Source organism: Marmota monax, unplaced genomic scaffold (genome assembly GCF_021218885.2).
Source record: "Marmota monax isolate L192 unplaced genomic scaffold, Marmota_monax_Labrador192_F-V1.1 WCK01_AAM20220418_F8-fsc00072, whole genome shotgun sequence".
NCBI classification, from domain to species: Eukaryota; Metazoa; Chordata; class Mammalia; order Rodentia; family Sciuridae; genus Marmota; species Marmota monax.
Window position 1 is genome coordinate 8,065,452 of NW_026692356.1, and position 14,837 is coordinate 8,080,288.

At 40.1% G+C, this 14,837-nt stretch overlaps 1 protein-coding gene across 3 annotated transcripts in view; it reads left to right on the plus strand.

Annotated features, from left to right (window-relative positions):
- The window catches only part of Sfmbt2 (Scm like with four mbt domains 2), a 205,758-nt gene that overhangs the window by 122,923 nt on the left and 67,998 nt on the right, over positions 1 to 14,837 (plus strand). For all 3 annotated transcript variants that reach the window (XM_046442364.2, XM_046442365.2, XM_046442367.2), the window contains 2 exons: positions 3,783 to 3,884; positions 7,021 to 7,168. In XM_046442364.2, the coding sequence (XP_046298320.1) occupies positions 3,783 to 3,884; positions 7,021 to 7,168 (250 nt within the window). The remainder of the gene's footprint in view (positions 1 to 3,782; positions 3,885 to 7,020; positions 7,169 to 14,837) is intronic.

Sequence of the window (14,837 nt, forward strand, 5' to 3'; positions counted from 1 at the left end):
TCCTTTGCGTTGAAGATGATTATCTGGGTGTTTGTGTAAATGAACACAGGTATTCGGACTGCATTAACAGCTCAATGTAGAGGGCCTGGCAGTGATTACACTTGTTTTTCAGTGAGAAAATCTACACCTTTTCTCACACAAATATGGATGCTTAGATACATGCACAGAACTTGCACAGCTCCGCCTGCTGACTAATTTGGAAATTCACTGGTGTTGAGTTCTTCAGATGTCATAAACGTGGCTATTTCTTAGAAGTGCCCAGTGATTTCTTTTGCCTTTTCCATCACAGTCGGGTGCCTCCATCCGGTACATAAGTCCCAGCCTCCCTGATTGCATTTACTGTGCTTTCTCTCCAGCATCTTTCTTTTTTTTGGAGAGGGTACCAAGAATTGAATTCAGGGATACTTGACCACTGAGCCACATCACAAGTTCTATTTTGTATTTTACTTAGAGACAGGGTCTCACTGAGTTGCTTAGCACCTCACTGTTGGTGAGGCTGGCTTTGAACTCACGATCCTCCTGCCTCAGTCTCCCAAGCCACTGGGATTACAGGCATGGGCCGTAGCGCCTGGCCTAGCGTCTTCTGTTTATCATTCTGAGTCACGTGCTTTTCACAATTCAAATTAAGATTCACCCTCATAAGTCCTTTGACTGCCATAATCACAATGACATTTAATTTTTATATGCTAGAAATAAAAAGAATTATTTCTGAAATTTCTTCTAGCCTAGTCTTCCTTAGCTGTTCCTTGTCTTTTCCATCTTGGACAAATTAGGTTTTTGGAGTGTCCATTCCAACACCTAGTAGCCTACTCTGTGATCCCCAATGGTTTATAATGAACAAATGGTAGAACATAGAACTAGAGTGGATGTCAAGAGATCATCTATTTTTTCCCCACAACCTGCAATTTAATTTAATAAATATTTATTGTGGTCTTTCTTGGATGGACTGCACACCACAAACGTTAGTTTGGCATCTGCCAAGAAGCACTGCACATATGACATAGCCGTCTTCCGTGTTTTCCAAAGTTCTCTAGTGGCCAGAAGTTTCAGTGGCGAGCCTCTTTAGAAAATATTAATCCTGCTTCTGCAGTAAAAAGTTCCTGGCATTATTGATCACGGACAGCAAAAATATTAGAGGATATAGTCAAACTCTTAGGCATTATGTGTCTTTAGTCTTGAATTTTTTAAATTTCAATTTTGTTGATTTACCTTTGAAACTGGTGGGATTTCTACCTGGTCCAGTAAGATTTTTTTTTTTAATTATTATTTTCAAGGTTGATTAAAAAAGGACCTTAAGAAAGCGAAAATGAGGATTGGAAGATACAAGAATGTACTTTATAATTACTGTATTAATTTCTGAAATTTGAAATTCAAACTTAATAGGATAGTACAGATATATGTGAATATTTAAGGTCATCCTACAAATACCTGTGCTTGGACGTGAATGACTTCAAATCAGTGATCCAGGCCAAACTGAGAGCTGGGGTTGAGAAAGGGCCTCGGGCGGTGGGTCAGTTCTGTTCAGAAAGCTGACTCCACTCAGCAAAGGCCAAAGGAAAAGTGTATGAAATAGAGCAGGTGTGCACGCTGGACCTGGTGCAGGACAACAGGTAGACCAGAAGCCTCGATCGCTGGTGCACGGAGGGTGGGGGCTCCCTCCAGTGGGGACTTGTGAGAGGCAGAAGTTCCAAGGAGAGCCCTGGAGTGGAAGCCATCAAGGAGCCGGGACCAGTTCCTGTGAGTAGTGACCTGAAGCAGGTTTAGGTGTGTAGCTGTGGGTGTTGAGAGAGAGTGACATCAGGACATCCCATCACAGAGAGGGAAACAGAAGGGCTCTGAGAAGCGGCTCACCTTCACCTGGGCCAGTGTCATTAGTGCCCTAGGGATTTCTGTATTATCAGATGGCGTAATACTGATTGCTTAAATTTGTTGAGTAGGCTCGGGTAGTTTTTATTTTATAATTTTAGAATAAAAGGTTAAAGGTTTTTGTGCTTCAAAAGGGGGAATATATTTACCTGCAAAACCCAAGCATGTGACTCAGTTCCCACTGGTAGGTACTGGGGGTGTCGATCCCTGACAGGAGCTTAAATTTTAATCTTTTAATTCAGACATCAATTAGTCATTTTCAATTTAGTTCTTATGCCTCCACACCTGTGGTTTACAGCCCTGCCTTGGCATTATGGTTGGTGTTTGTTAAGACGTATTAACTTCCTAGACTGTGGCTTCTCATTCTTTTTCTTTTCTGACCTGCCTTCACCATCCACCTTGAAAAAGAAAGATTTTATTTGCAACATAAAGTCATCACCGGCACCTAAGAATATCACCCGTGCTTTTCTTTATGCATACAACTTTTTATAAAGTGTTGATTGTAAGCTCTTAAAGAATTTATAAAGGTTGCAGCATAAACAAAGTCATTATGGGCACCTAAGAATATTTCCTTGTGCTTTTTCCGTATGCATATAATTTTTATAAAGTGTTGATTATAAGTTCTTAAGGAATTTATAAAGGTGTAGAATGCACTCATTCCTTTGATTCATTTTTTTCTTGTATTTGACTACCTTCCTTCTTGCTCTGATTAACCTCCTCCCTGGATGTGGCATTAATTGCTTCACTCAGACCCAGAATTTATTGTGCATCTTTGTGTACAAAGATTTTTGCAGACTGCTATGGGGACATGAAAAGTCAAAGGGTCTTTGTGGTTCTGTAGGTGTTTATAATCTGTACTTTCTCTGGCCAAGCATAAAGCAGTGGAGACTTTTATGAGCATTTCCTCTTCCCTGGTCTCCTGTTGGATGACAGTATTGACCAGCTTTTGGGGTCGAGGATGGAGGGAGCAGGGATAGCACAAATGGGCTCTCTACTATCCTCAAAGTTGGGTATAGAATGACATCAATGAATTAATTAAAACTCACTTTGGATTTTTTGATAAAAGACAGTAGTAGTTTCTCAGCAACTAATGTGTTTGGAAATAACAAGATTTATTTGCAGCCACTGTTTTCTCAGGGACAGACTGCAAATGCATTTATTTATTGGCTACTATTTATACTCCGAGTGTGAGTTAAGAGGTGACCTCCATTTCAGCAAGATAAATTCTTGGATCCAGAGTCCAGCCATCCTCATCTATTCTGTGTAGCTGAAGTGAATATTGAAATTTCTTTCTTCATAAGACAGGGAAGCCCCGGGTCTCACACACCAGGTTACTGCAAGTGCCTCATAAAATTGCCAGGCATCTATTACAAAGGGGTGCTGCTCATCTTTATTAAGTACAAGTCAGGTTCTGGTCCTACAGGGCATCTTTGGATTTGTGCACACAGCTCCAAGATCATGGGCTCCCTAACTGGTAAGGCCATTACGAGTTAGGAGCACAGGAGGGGGACATTCCATCCCCCAGCAGGTACCACTGATGCCCTGTGATGTAACTCCCCTAGCAAGAGGCCACGTTTTCTGAAAACTCCCCTGCTGTGTTTAAGATGACTGATTGCCTCCGTTACTCTGCTGTGCTTCAGTTGAGAGGACCTAGGAAGATCAAAGCAATGTAACGTGAGTTTTTTTTTTTCCTAGTGTAAATCTCAGCGTGGTCACAGCGTGCCTTGGGAAGGCAATTTAGCCTGCAGAAATAATTAAATCCTCAGTATCTTGCAATAATTAGAAATTTGAAACAGGGAGGGTTAATTATTTCCATCAGCTTTCAGAAATCCAAGAAAATGCTCAAGGATAGCACCCAGACGGTCTCTGTGTTCACAGTACCAGTGCCTTCAATATTTTTGTCTTCTTCCCTGCAGGATCATGCAGACTTGCGAAGCCATTTCTTCACAGTTGGGATGAAGCTAGAGACAGTGAATATGAGTGAGCCCTTTCATATCTGTCCTGCATCAGTGACTAAGGTGGGTTTTGCTCTTCTGTTCCTTGCCTTAACCCCCAGAGTGAATTGGCTCCATGCCAAGCAGATGAAATATACTCACACAAGAATACACCGCAGCACCAGATAAGCCAAAGGGACATTGCTGACCCTCCAGTCCAGTTCTGTTGGAAGCTCTTTCGATCCATAGGGGCAGAAGGAGTCTGATCAGGTGCCTCTTCTTAGAAGAGATAGGTTGAATTTCCCTTCTGCTAGTTGTCTGCTGGTGAGTTGCGTGTTGTCTTCATCATAAGAGTTAACTCACTTCTCCTGTCTGGGTAGGAGTGAATAGGATCTATTTCTATTTTGAAAATGCCTGAAAATGCTGGGAAGCAAATTCTCAGCTCCCCATGAGCCAGCATTTCTCCCTCTTTTGCTCATCTGCTTCCACTGATTGAAGGAAAACTCACGCTTCTGAGACTTTCGGGTCCAAAATGAAAGACTTTCTCATGTAGAGGCATTTTAATGATCTGATTGGCCTTTAAGGTTATAATATCTCTTCTTAATAAAAAATCTCTCCATGACATCACCTGCTCTAAAACTTAAAATGCATGTTTCTACCTTAATTATTCCGTTACAAATGGTGGGAAAACCCAACAAACTTAGCATTCTTAGCCCATACATGGCCTTTTCAGAAGGAGGAGTTAAAAATTCAAAAATAAATTATATTTTAATGTGTTTTGATAGAACCTCATTTGTTCATGGAGTGATAAGTGTTTCAGCATATTTGTGTTAGTTTTTAAATTTATGATTTGGTAGAATCTTAGGAATTCAGTGGTGGTGGGTATGTTATAGGATGTGAAAAGTGGTTACAATCCCGAGTTGTTATTTTCCTTTTTTCTAATCTTTTCCTTTAGTGAACAAATTGTTTTTATGACTGTTAAGGTGAGTTCTTTAAGGAAAAATTATTGCCTTGTGCTTTATGGAGATCTTGGGATTGAAACACAATGTCTTCCCATTTGTGCATCATCTATTAAAAACCTTTTTATTGGAAATGGTCTTTTGGGGTTCTTTACTGGTAGTCTTCAAAATTTTTTTCAAAGCTGAAGAGTTGTACCTTATTGAAACCTATCCAGAATTTGCCTTCATTGCTGCAGAGATTGATGTTTATTCTCTGGATACATGGCACATTGTCCTTATTCTGCGGTGTGACAGTGTCAACTTTATCTGGCATTACAGAATAAACTAAATAGAGCCATGTGCTGAGCCATCCCTTGGAACCCTGAAACACAGCTTCCCAGGCCTAAGACTTCTCTTCATGCAGTGTGGTCTCAGAGCATTCTTGGTGTAGAAGATACTTATAACTAGATTCTTTTTTCAAAACACTAGTAAATGTTTTAGAATATTGTGTTTGAGACTGTAACACACTATGCTGTCATGACTCATCACAGTGAAGATTTCATCTCCCTACCTCCCCCCTGAGGTTTTTCTTCATGGCACAACTGTTGGAGATGTGAGTAAATAATATTAAAGCAAACAAACAGGAATGTGGATGAGTGTGTGGCAGATGCAGTATTCAATGACCAACCTTCAGCAGTCCAGTGGGACTGTGATTTTGGTGTCCCACATCGGTGAGATGCTGACAGAGGATGAAGATAGCGTCACTGTGACATGGACGGTATTGATGAGAGGAGAGTGCACTGGAGTTGCAATCTGGATTTGGGTTTCTGTTTCTGCAAGCTCGGAGCTGTGCAGTTTTGAGCAATTTGATTAACTGCCCTTGAGCATTGGTTCTGAGACCTTTGGATTCTGGACCAGATGGAACACAAACCAGCGGTTCTGACCATTTGGGAATGTGAACCCCAATGTGTGTGCCCACATGAACCTGCATTTTAATGGGTTTTGGAGATTCCTTGGTGCCTGCCTTTGCCGAGCCTTGTGTGCCTAGAGATCCTGCCACCAAACTTACTTGTTTGTTTGTTTGTTTTAATGTGTGTCTGTGTATGAACATTGTAGAACATTTTTGCAGATATTTACTGAGCATTTAGAGGCACTGTTCTGGGCAATGGGTTGTGGACAAAGTCTGGTATTTTAATAGGGGAAAACAGACAATAAACAAAAATAATGAATAAATAAATGTAGTGTTTACGGGTTACTTGCTGAGGAGGAAAACATACCAGGGAGGGGCTAATGGAGCATCTGGGTGGAGGGAGGATGTAACTTTAAATAAGACTGTCAGGATGGCCTCCCTGGGAAGGCTGGCCATGGTGGATCCTTTGCTCTTTTCAGAGGCTTAGAACTGGAACTGTGTACTGGAATGAACCAAGAGGAGCAGAAAAGCGAGTTTCTGCTCCTGTTTAAATTCGAACTTGTCTACTCCCAGGAAATACTTTATAAGCTCGGTACCATAGCTTAGTAAAAATGTTAAAGTGGCCTAAGAAACACCAGTCAATGTCTGTTGAGTTGGGAAAGCAGTCTTTTTTTTCCGTCCTGCTTTACATACAGGGATTTAAACCCACCATGGTTTTCAGTGTGGGGGACCGTCTGATTTTTGCCCTCTTCTTGGTTTTATCAGCAAAACTTGTTCCTTTTTCATCTTTGATGTTTTCTCTTATATTCCTTGGGTATTTATTCAGTTTCTCTATACAAAGCATTTGGAAATACTTTGATGAATGACAAAGAGCCATCAGTTCATTGTGTTCTCAAAGAACTTAGGATCTGTTGGTGGAGACTGTTAAGTGATTAGTGCAGGAAAGAAACCAGGATCCTTAGTACAGAGTTTGTGTCTCAGGCTCTGGGAGCACAGAGCAGGGGCTGTTTATTCCAGCCAGGCCCGTAGCATTGACATTTGAGTTGCACCTTGAAAAATGCAGCAAGTTTTACTAGACTAGCGAGAGGGGGTCTTCCAGGGAGTGATCACCCCCTGGGCTTCGGGTGGGGTCTCTGGAGGGTCCCGATGCAGGGTGAGTCTAGAAATCTCATGGGCCAGATCTTACTGATGTTGGAATGATCTGAAGTGAGAAGTTTGGTGCCTGCTGTTGACACTGAGAAACCAGCTGGGCTTTTCAGCGCCTGTCTTAGCTGTTTTCCCATCAATTTGATGACATATCTGTTTGGAAGAAGTGCCAGCTTTACATATGAAATACCAAGGAATTAACCTTTGGCTTTTTGTTTTGTTTCAGGTTTTTAACAATCATTTTTTTCAAGTGACTATTGATGACCTAAGACCAGAACCTAGTAAATTCTCAATGTTGTGCCATGCGGATTCTTTGGGGATTTTGCCAGTACAATGGTGCCTTAAAAATGGAGTCAACCTCACTCCTCCCAAAGGTTTGTATCCTGTGAAAATTTGCAAGATTCTGGTGATTCCAGATGGTGTCTTGTTGCCATTGAAGCCATGCTGATGGTCACCTGGAGAAGTTTGCCCTATAGAGAGCCTGTGTGCAGAGGAAGTAGAGTGTTCTTCCTGGATAGCTTGAGGCAGGTGTCCCTCAGCCTGTCCCCTGCTGTGGTGTGTGCCCTTGGGCTCTCCAGCCCACTTCTGTCAGCTGCAGTTCTTCCACTAGTGACCCTGGGTCTGCAGATTTGCTGCTCCTGTGTGATGGTAAAGGGAGGATGCGGTGTTGCTAAATGATTGAGTTACGCACTTGAAAGTGTCTGAGAAGTGGCTTTATAAGTGCAACAAAATGCTAATAAAGCATTTCTTTAGATTTTTATTTCCAACCCATCAAATTTTCCCCAGGGCCCAGTTGCTCTCGGATATACATCAATTTGACACTGTAATACATTAAAATCATTTGCTTGGGAGTCAGAATGCATTAAAAAGGTTTTAGATTGGGATCCAAGAATCACACTTTGATCTGTCCAAGTAGTACCTTGTCATTTAATAACATGGCTTGTTGTCCCCTTCAGGTCTGAGGTTCATGGAGGCAGGACAACAGTAAATGAAGCATGACAGTGTGAGAAGGAAAGTAAAGGAAGTTACAGGAGAGAACTGGAAAAAGAGTAGAAAAACAAACTTACTTGGGGGAGATTTTAATGGACACTTTCAGATTAAAAAAAAGTTTTATGTTTGAATCCCTAGGGATCAGATTACTTCCTGTGTGTGTTAGTTGTATTGGGATGGTAAGTTTCTGTTTGCCTGGTGGCTGTCTTGTGCCATATGCATCATTAATTGGGCTACGCCAAGCTTATCTGTAGCACAACTGTATTTTGGGGCTTTTATCTCCTTTTTCCTCCACACTCATTCCCATGGAGGAGAGAGATGCCTCTGGATATTTCCATTTCTCCTGCTGACCCTTTAGATTAAAGATGCGTAATCATGGCATATGGTCTAGTGATTACATGGTGAACTTCCACAAAATGCTGCTTACCAGCCATGGTTTTAAATGTCTAACTCGTCTACTCCTCAAATTAATGCTACGAGGAAACTTAGTCATGGAGAGTTTATATATAATGTGTCCAAGGGCCTTCAGATGGTGGGCAGCAGGCAGGAGGCCTGGCCCCTGAGTCTGTGCTTGATGCCAGGGGAGGACCCCAGTCCACGAGCCTACCATGTGTGTTGCCCTTTTGGACTTGAGCCAGATCATGTCCTTAGTTTTCAAGACTGTCATCAGGGATACCTTTGGCAGTCCCTGGGTATTCTGTAGAGTCAAAGAAATGATAAAATCTAGGTATTTTTATAATCCTTTAATGTGACCTCATGGCTTTCCTGTTAGAGATGTATTGTAATAGTTAAGAAGTACTTTCTCAGCAACAGGTCTCCTGCCAAGTTGGAAAGCCCCTAGGGCCATCTTTGTTCTTTCCTAACTTTCTCAGTGAAACGTGTGGGGAAGGGTCCCTTGTCATCAGGGGAGACTTTTTCTAGATATCTAAAATGCAGCTGGTTTAGACTTTGCAAATTCCTAGTTAGTTGGAATTAGATCTGTTTAAGAATTTAAAAAGGGTAAGTGTTTATATCAGTGTTTGGCAGTTTGATCCATCCATTGTGGCACAGACTTCACAGCTCTCACTGTTTTTTAAATATGTTATTTTTAATATTTATTTTTTAGTTGTAGTTGGACACAATAACTTTATTTTATTTATTTTTTTTTTATGTGGTACTGAGGATGGAACCCAGGGCCTTGCACATGCTAGGCGAGTGTTCTACCGCTGGGCCACAACCCCAGCCCCTTTAAATATATTCTTAGGAACTGTATATAGACAGATTGCTGATGTAGCTTGGATATTTACTAGAGAAATGGGAGTGCCTATCTGGATACTTGAATTTTATGATATTAAGAAAATTGCTGTATATTAATGTAATTGAACTGCTAAACATGCAGTGGAAGGACTGCACAAATGTATTTATAAAATCCAATATGTTCATGTCTTCGACTTTTTTATGCCTCATAATATCTACCATTACCAGTTTTTTTCTCTGTCATCCAAGGATGAAATTGTCTTCATCCAGCCTTCCCAGCTCTTTCTTCCCCTATAGGAAATGAAGTATGCCTTTTGTATTTGCAAAGAAAAAGAACATTTTTTTTGTGGATGTGATAGGTTATTTTTAGCAAATCCAGTGTGGTTGATTAGTGAATGCCAATTACAAAATCTCAGGGATAACCTTTTAAACCCTTAAAGCATTTAAAAAGTGATACATCGAAATAGTTCAGGATCCACTGGTAATATGCAGGAATTGTCAGGCCATGGGACTGTTCTCTTGAAACAATAGAATTTTTACTTATAAACAACAGAAAAAAGATGAGAAACTTACAGAAAAATGGACAAGCAATATGAACGGACTAAAACTCGGTAAAAGAATCATATTTGATTAATACGCAAAACTCATCATAATAAGAGAAATACAAGTGTAAATCATGGGGAGATGCTACATATTTATCACAGAAGGCAAAAGTCCAAAGGAGAAAGAACGGAAGCATTGATATTTGATGAGTGCAGAGTACCAAAGATTTTCAGACGTCACTGTGCAGGTGAAGGTGGTGATGCAACTGTGTGGAAGGTGGCAGAGGAGATGTGTTTGCCCATTGACTCAGAATTTCACTTCTGGAAATTTCTCCTAGAGGAATAAACTATACAGAAAGTATATGTATAAAAGGTTTTTTACCACATTATTTTTTATAGCAAAAGACTGGGAAGAAAAATCCAAGTGTCCATCCATAGGATATTGGTTAAATGAATTTTGGATATCCATCTAATGAAAACTATGCAGTTATTGGAAATAATGAAGGAATCTATGTACTTGTATAGAAGGCTCTACAAGATGCACTGAATGGTAAAAGTTTTGTCAGTATACCATAATACCTTTCTTTTTTTGTTAGAGAAGAAGTAAGTAAGAGAACTTTACCGTGCTTGCTCATGTTTTTGTAAGAAATCTCTTAAATACTGCACAGTAAACTAGCTGGAGCTGTTGTTTCTGTGTGGGCTTATGGCGTATGGAGGTGGGCAGAAGGAGCAAGGATAGGAGTGGGACTTTAATGGAGAGCAGCTGGCCCTTCACATCCATGTCCTCTGTATTTGTGGATACAACCAACAGTGGGTCAAAAATATTTAGGAAAAATTATACTGAACATGTACAGACTTGATTGCTTGTCATTATTCCCTAAATAATATAATATGACAACTATTTACATCTCACATTGCACCAGGTATGATAAATAATCTAGAGACAACTTAAAGTTTGCAGGAGGATGTGCCTAGGCTATACGCAAATACGCTGCCATTATCAGTATAGTGACTTGAGCTCCCATGGATTCTCATGTCTGGGGTTCAGGAGTCAATCCCCTATGGATACCAAGGGACTATGATGTTATTTTTAATCTTCTGAATTTAAAAAGTTTTGAATTAAATAAATGTGCTCCCTATGAAAAAATAAACATATTATTGAAAAATAGAAGGTTTTTTTTTAATAACTGAAAGGGATCTCAGATATTATCACATCATTTTAACCCATTCATTTTTTTATTTAGGGAAATTGAAGCTCAGTTGTGTTAAGTGATTGTTGTAATCTGAGATAGAGGGTCATTTGGACTGTAGGTGTATAGCTACATTCACACTTTGCTGCTGTTCTCAGTTGCTGGAATCTCCATAAACTCCATTCTCCTCAGTAATTTTGGGGGAGTTTTGGTGGCCCTAAACCTGACTAGCAGATGTTAATGGACCATGACTTTTACATGATGGAAATAATCTCTATATCAAAGCAGCTGGCAAATTATAATCCTAGGGACTCATTTTCCAAATGCCGATGTAAGTTATGATACAATTGTGGCTTTATTTATTGAGCTCCTTTCCCTTCTCATGAGAGTGGAATATATTTATTTTTGTAATTAAAGTGAGTAAGAAATTAGAGGTGGTGGTGGTAGATTTTGTAGTGTGGTTTAAGGCTTTCCTTTTAGGGTAATTTATTACTCACCTTATCTCAACATGAGGCCTGGGAAGCTTGCTGTGGAAATTTTCAGACAACTTTCTTTGCTTTATTAATATTTGGAAGTAGACACTTTTAAAGCAAGTTTGTTGTTTTAAACTTGAATTGTGAGCTTTTTATCTAGAATATGTGGGTTGATTGTGCATGTTGCCAGATGATTTCAGATAGTCTCAGGTGTGTGTTTTCTAGGAATGTATGATGTTTTTTAGATTTCTGTGAAAACCATGAATCCTCCTTACTTTTACTATTAATATGTTATATACCTAATCTCCAAAAGGTATGAAGTGGAAGCAACAGAGGAAGCAAGATATTTGGTGGCAGATGAGAGAGAAGTGCAAAGATCACAGATACTTATTGCACTATTTTGACTCTATTCATATATATATATATAAATGCGACATCCTGCCCCAGCCTTAGGGACTGGACATCTAAGGTCGAGTGGACAGAAGTTCCCAGTTCCCAGGGAACTTTCTGCAGCAAGTGCTTTCCTGTTAAGACAAGGACAGAATCTTGGAGATTTTACCTCATTAGCTTAAACTCAGTAAACACCAAGTTGGTATTACATGACAGGTGGTTAAACAAGGACATACATAAATAAACTAAGCAAAAAGGTATATAGTCATCAACCATGAATTGCTATGTTTAACTTTTTCTGTTAACCTTCATGGTGTGTGATATCAAAGATTAGTTGCAGAATTAGAGGAAGAAACATTCCACCCAGGGGGATCTTTTGTAGAAAATGTTCAGCCTTTAAATTTCTGTTGTAAAATGTTGGAGCAAAGGCTAAAGTCAATGGCTCATTTTAGCACTTTCATATATAACTGTTAGGTTGACCATTTAATGGACACATAAACTGTTAGTGGAATTTAGGAAGTCAAGGTGCTTAATTATTATCAGAATGCAAAGTAGTGAATGCTCATCCCTGTTCTCTTTTCCCAAAGAAAAGCTTCAGTCACTTACTGATGGACTTAGTCCATTTTGTCATCCATTTTATTCAGAAAGAGAACAGAAAAAAATATATAGATACTCATGGCCCTACTCCTTTGAAAAGGTGCTAACATTTTTCCATGTGGGATTCAGACTTTTATAAAGTAGAACAAAGCCGTGTTGATGAAGTTGAAGACGGAGTCCTCCTTGACACCCCCACTTATCACATCCTGTAGCGAGTCATCTGATGAATCCTGTCACCATTTTGAGCATTTAGGATGTGTGCTGTTGTGATCACCTGGCCCAAGTCACCATGGGGTCTCACGTGGTTATTGCAGTGGCCCCTTGTTTTCTTCAACAGACTGATCATGTCAGGACATCAGTCACACCCATCCCTCCTCTGTGTGGACTGTGCACTGTCTTCAGGCTCATTGGGAGTCCAGGTCATGACTGTGACAACAGACAGCACCTCCTAGCTGTTGTGATGTCCATTGCCCATCTAGTCCCCTCCCCTCCTATGTCACGGCGGCACAGTCCCTCTTTAAACCCTGGCACTTACTTTTCCTTCTGCTCAAATGCCCTCCCCAGCTCCTTGGCTCAGTACTCCTCCTTCAGTCTTGACTTGGTACTGTTCCTTCTTGGTATTGTCTTTTTGGGCTGCCTTATAGAATATTGATAGCAAATTGCTACTCCCGCTATTTTTATCTCCTTCCCTGCACTTTTTTTTCCCACAGAATTTCTTGCCATATAATATACAAATAAGAATATATATATATATTACTCCTTTGTCTTGTTTTTTATTTCCCCACTAAGATGAAAGCTCCGCAAGAGAGAAATTTTAACCCCCCCCCCTTGGTCACCCACTCACTCCTGGTGGCTAGAATAGCTTGTAGCACCTGCTAGATATTTGTTGAATGTCAAATGAATTGAAGCTCTGTCCCCTTCTGTCACCACCCAGATTTTTATGTATTTATTTCATATCCAGCAACCTTTCTAAGCTTTCTCAAGAGCATGTTTGTATAAGATATAGATGATCTGATTCCTTTAGATTTGCTAAAGCAAGCTTGTAAAACCCTCTGCAGCTGGTGCTGTTGGTCTTTTATTGAGCTTGAATTTATTTCCTTTAGCAGTAATTGATTTAGCCGGGGCTACTGTTTCTGGGTACGACTGCCTGGGTAATGGATACGTACTTACAGTGGAGTTTGTTTTAGCTGTTTTAAATTTACTGTCAGGTCATTCGGTTTGATCCAGCTTATTAATTAAATTGTTCAAATATTCTATATCATCACTGTATTTTTGTCTGTTCTTTAAATTTTCAAAAGAAGAGCCGCTTTTCTGGGAGGAAAAGTGGGGAGAAGGAATCCATTTGTCTGCCCATTATTCCAGCATTTTCACTACCCTGGAGGACTTTCTGTGGCATTTGTTCCTACTCCATTTGCCCATGGGAAAGGACAGGGTGAAGAATTATGTTTTTGAATCTCTGTTTCGTGCTGTATCTCCAGCACCAGAGACAGTGTCTGCTCCATAAAGATATCCCTGGTTATTCCGAGCATGGATGGCCGAGTCTTGCACTAGCTCTCAGATGGTACCATGTGGAATTGTGAAATTAGACAGGGCATCCCATGTGCAGCTGCCTTGGAGGAGCACACCATGGTTCTTTCTTGACTCCCTCTCTTAATCAGAACTGCAGGCAGGTAGTGGCAATCTTTGTTGCTTTCTTGTTTCAGAGATTGGGCTGCTTGGTGCTGGGGTGGTTTCTGCAGCAAGGGGTCCTTCTGCTCTCTCCCTGAGCCCAGTCTTCTTCCACCCTAATCCCGTAAGCTCCTGGGCTACTCAGCTCTGACTTTCTGAGTCCTTGTAGTTTTTTGGCATCTGCAGATTTTCTTTCATTTTTGAGTTTTGCTATGTAATTAATTTTTAAAATTATATTTTTTCTGGCAGTGGAGAGAAGACTTTTATATTTGCCCAGATGGTTACTGGACTTGAAATATGGTCTTGTGTCTATATTTCTGATTTGTTCCTGATCAGAAAAAGTTCTTTTTCTTTTTTTCTTTTCTCAGTGTTGGGAATTGAAAACAGGGTCTTGTGCGTGCTAAGCAAGCACAGTCACTTTAATTGAAAAGAGCTGGGAGAGTACAACTTTGAATCATTTTTAGTATCTGAAAATATTATTGGTTGTTGACAATTTGATTCCCTCTTCTTCACTTTTTCATTCTTTAGTATTTTGAAGACATTTTCTGGTGACAGTTGATACTTACTGGATGTTCCCTTCTATCCTGGGGACATATCTGTATCTCTTAACATTATGGTTATAATTCAAAATAGCACATTGTGCTTGCTCCCAGACAGAGAAGGATATTAAGTGTCACATCATTACCTGTATTAAATACTTCTCAACATAATTCTCTGAAAGATAAGGAAGTAGCATGGCTACTTTCTAAGCTTTCTCTATTTCTACTAAATTTAGTTGTTTCCGTTCTCTTTGCTTACTTTTCCTTTTCTTTTTCTCTCTGCTTTATTCTGTAAACATAAAAAGGAAGAACAGCCCAATTGGAAGTGAGTGGATGTGTAGATGTAGACCTGCCCCCTCAGGAAGGCTTAAGACTGAATGTCAATTAAGAATATGGAGGTAGCTGGAAGAGTTCAAGA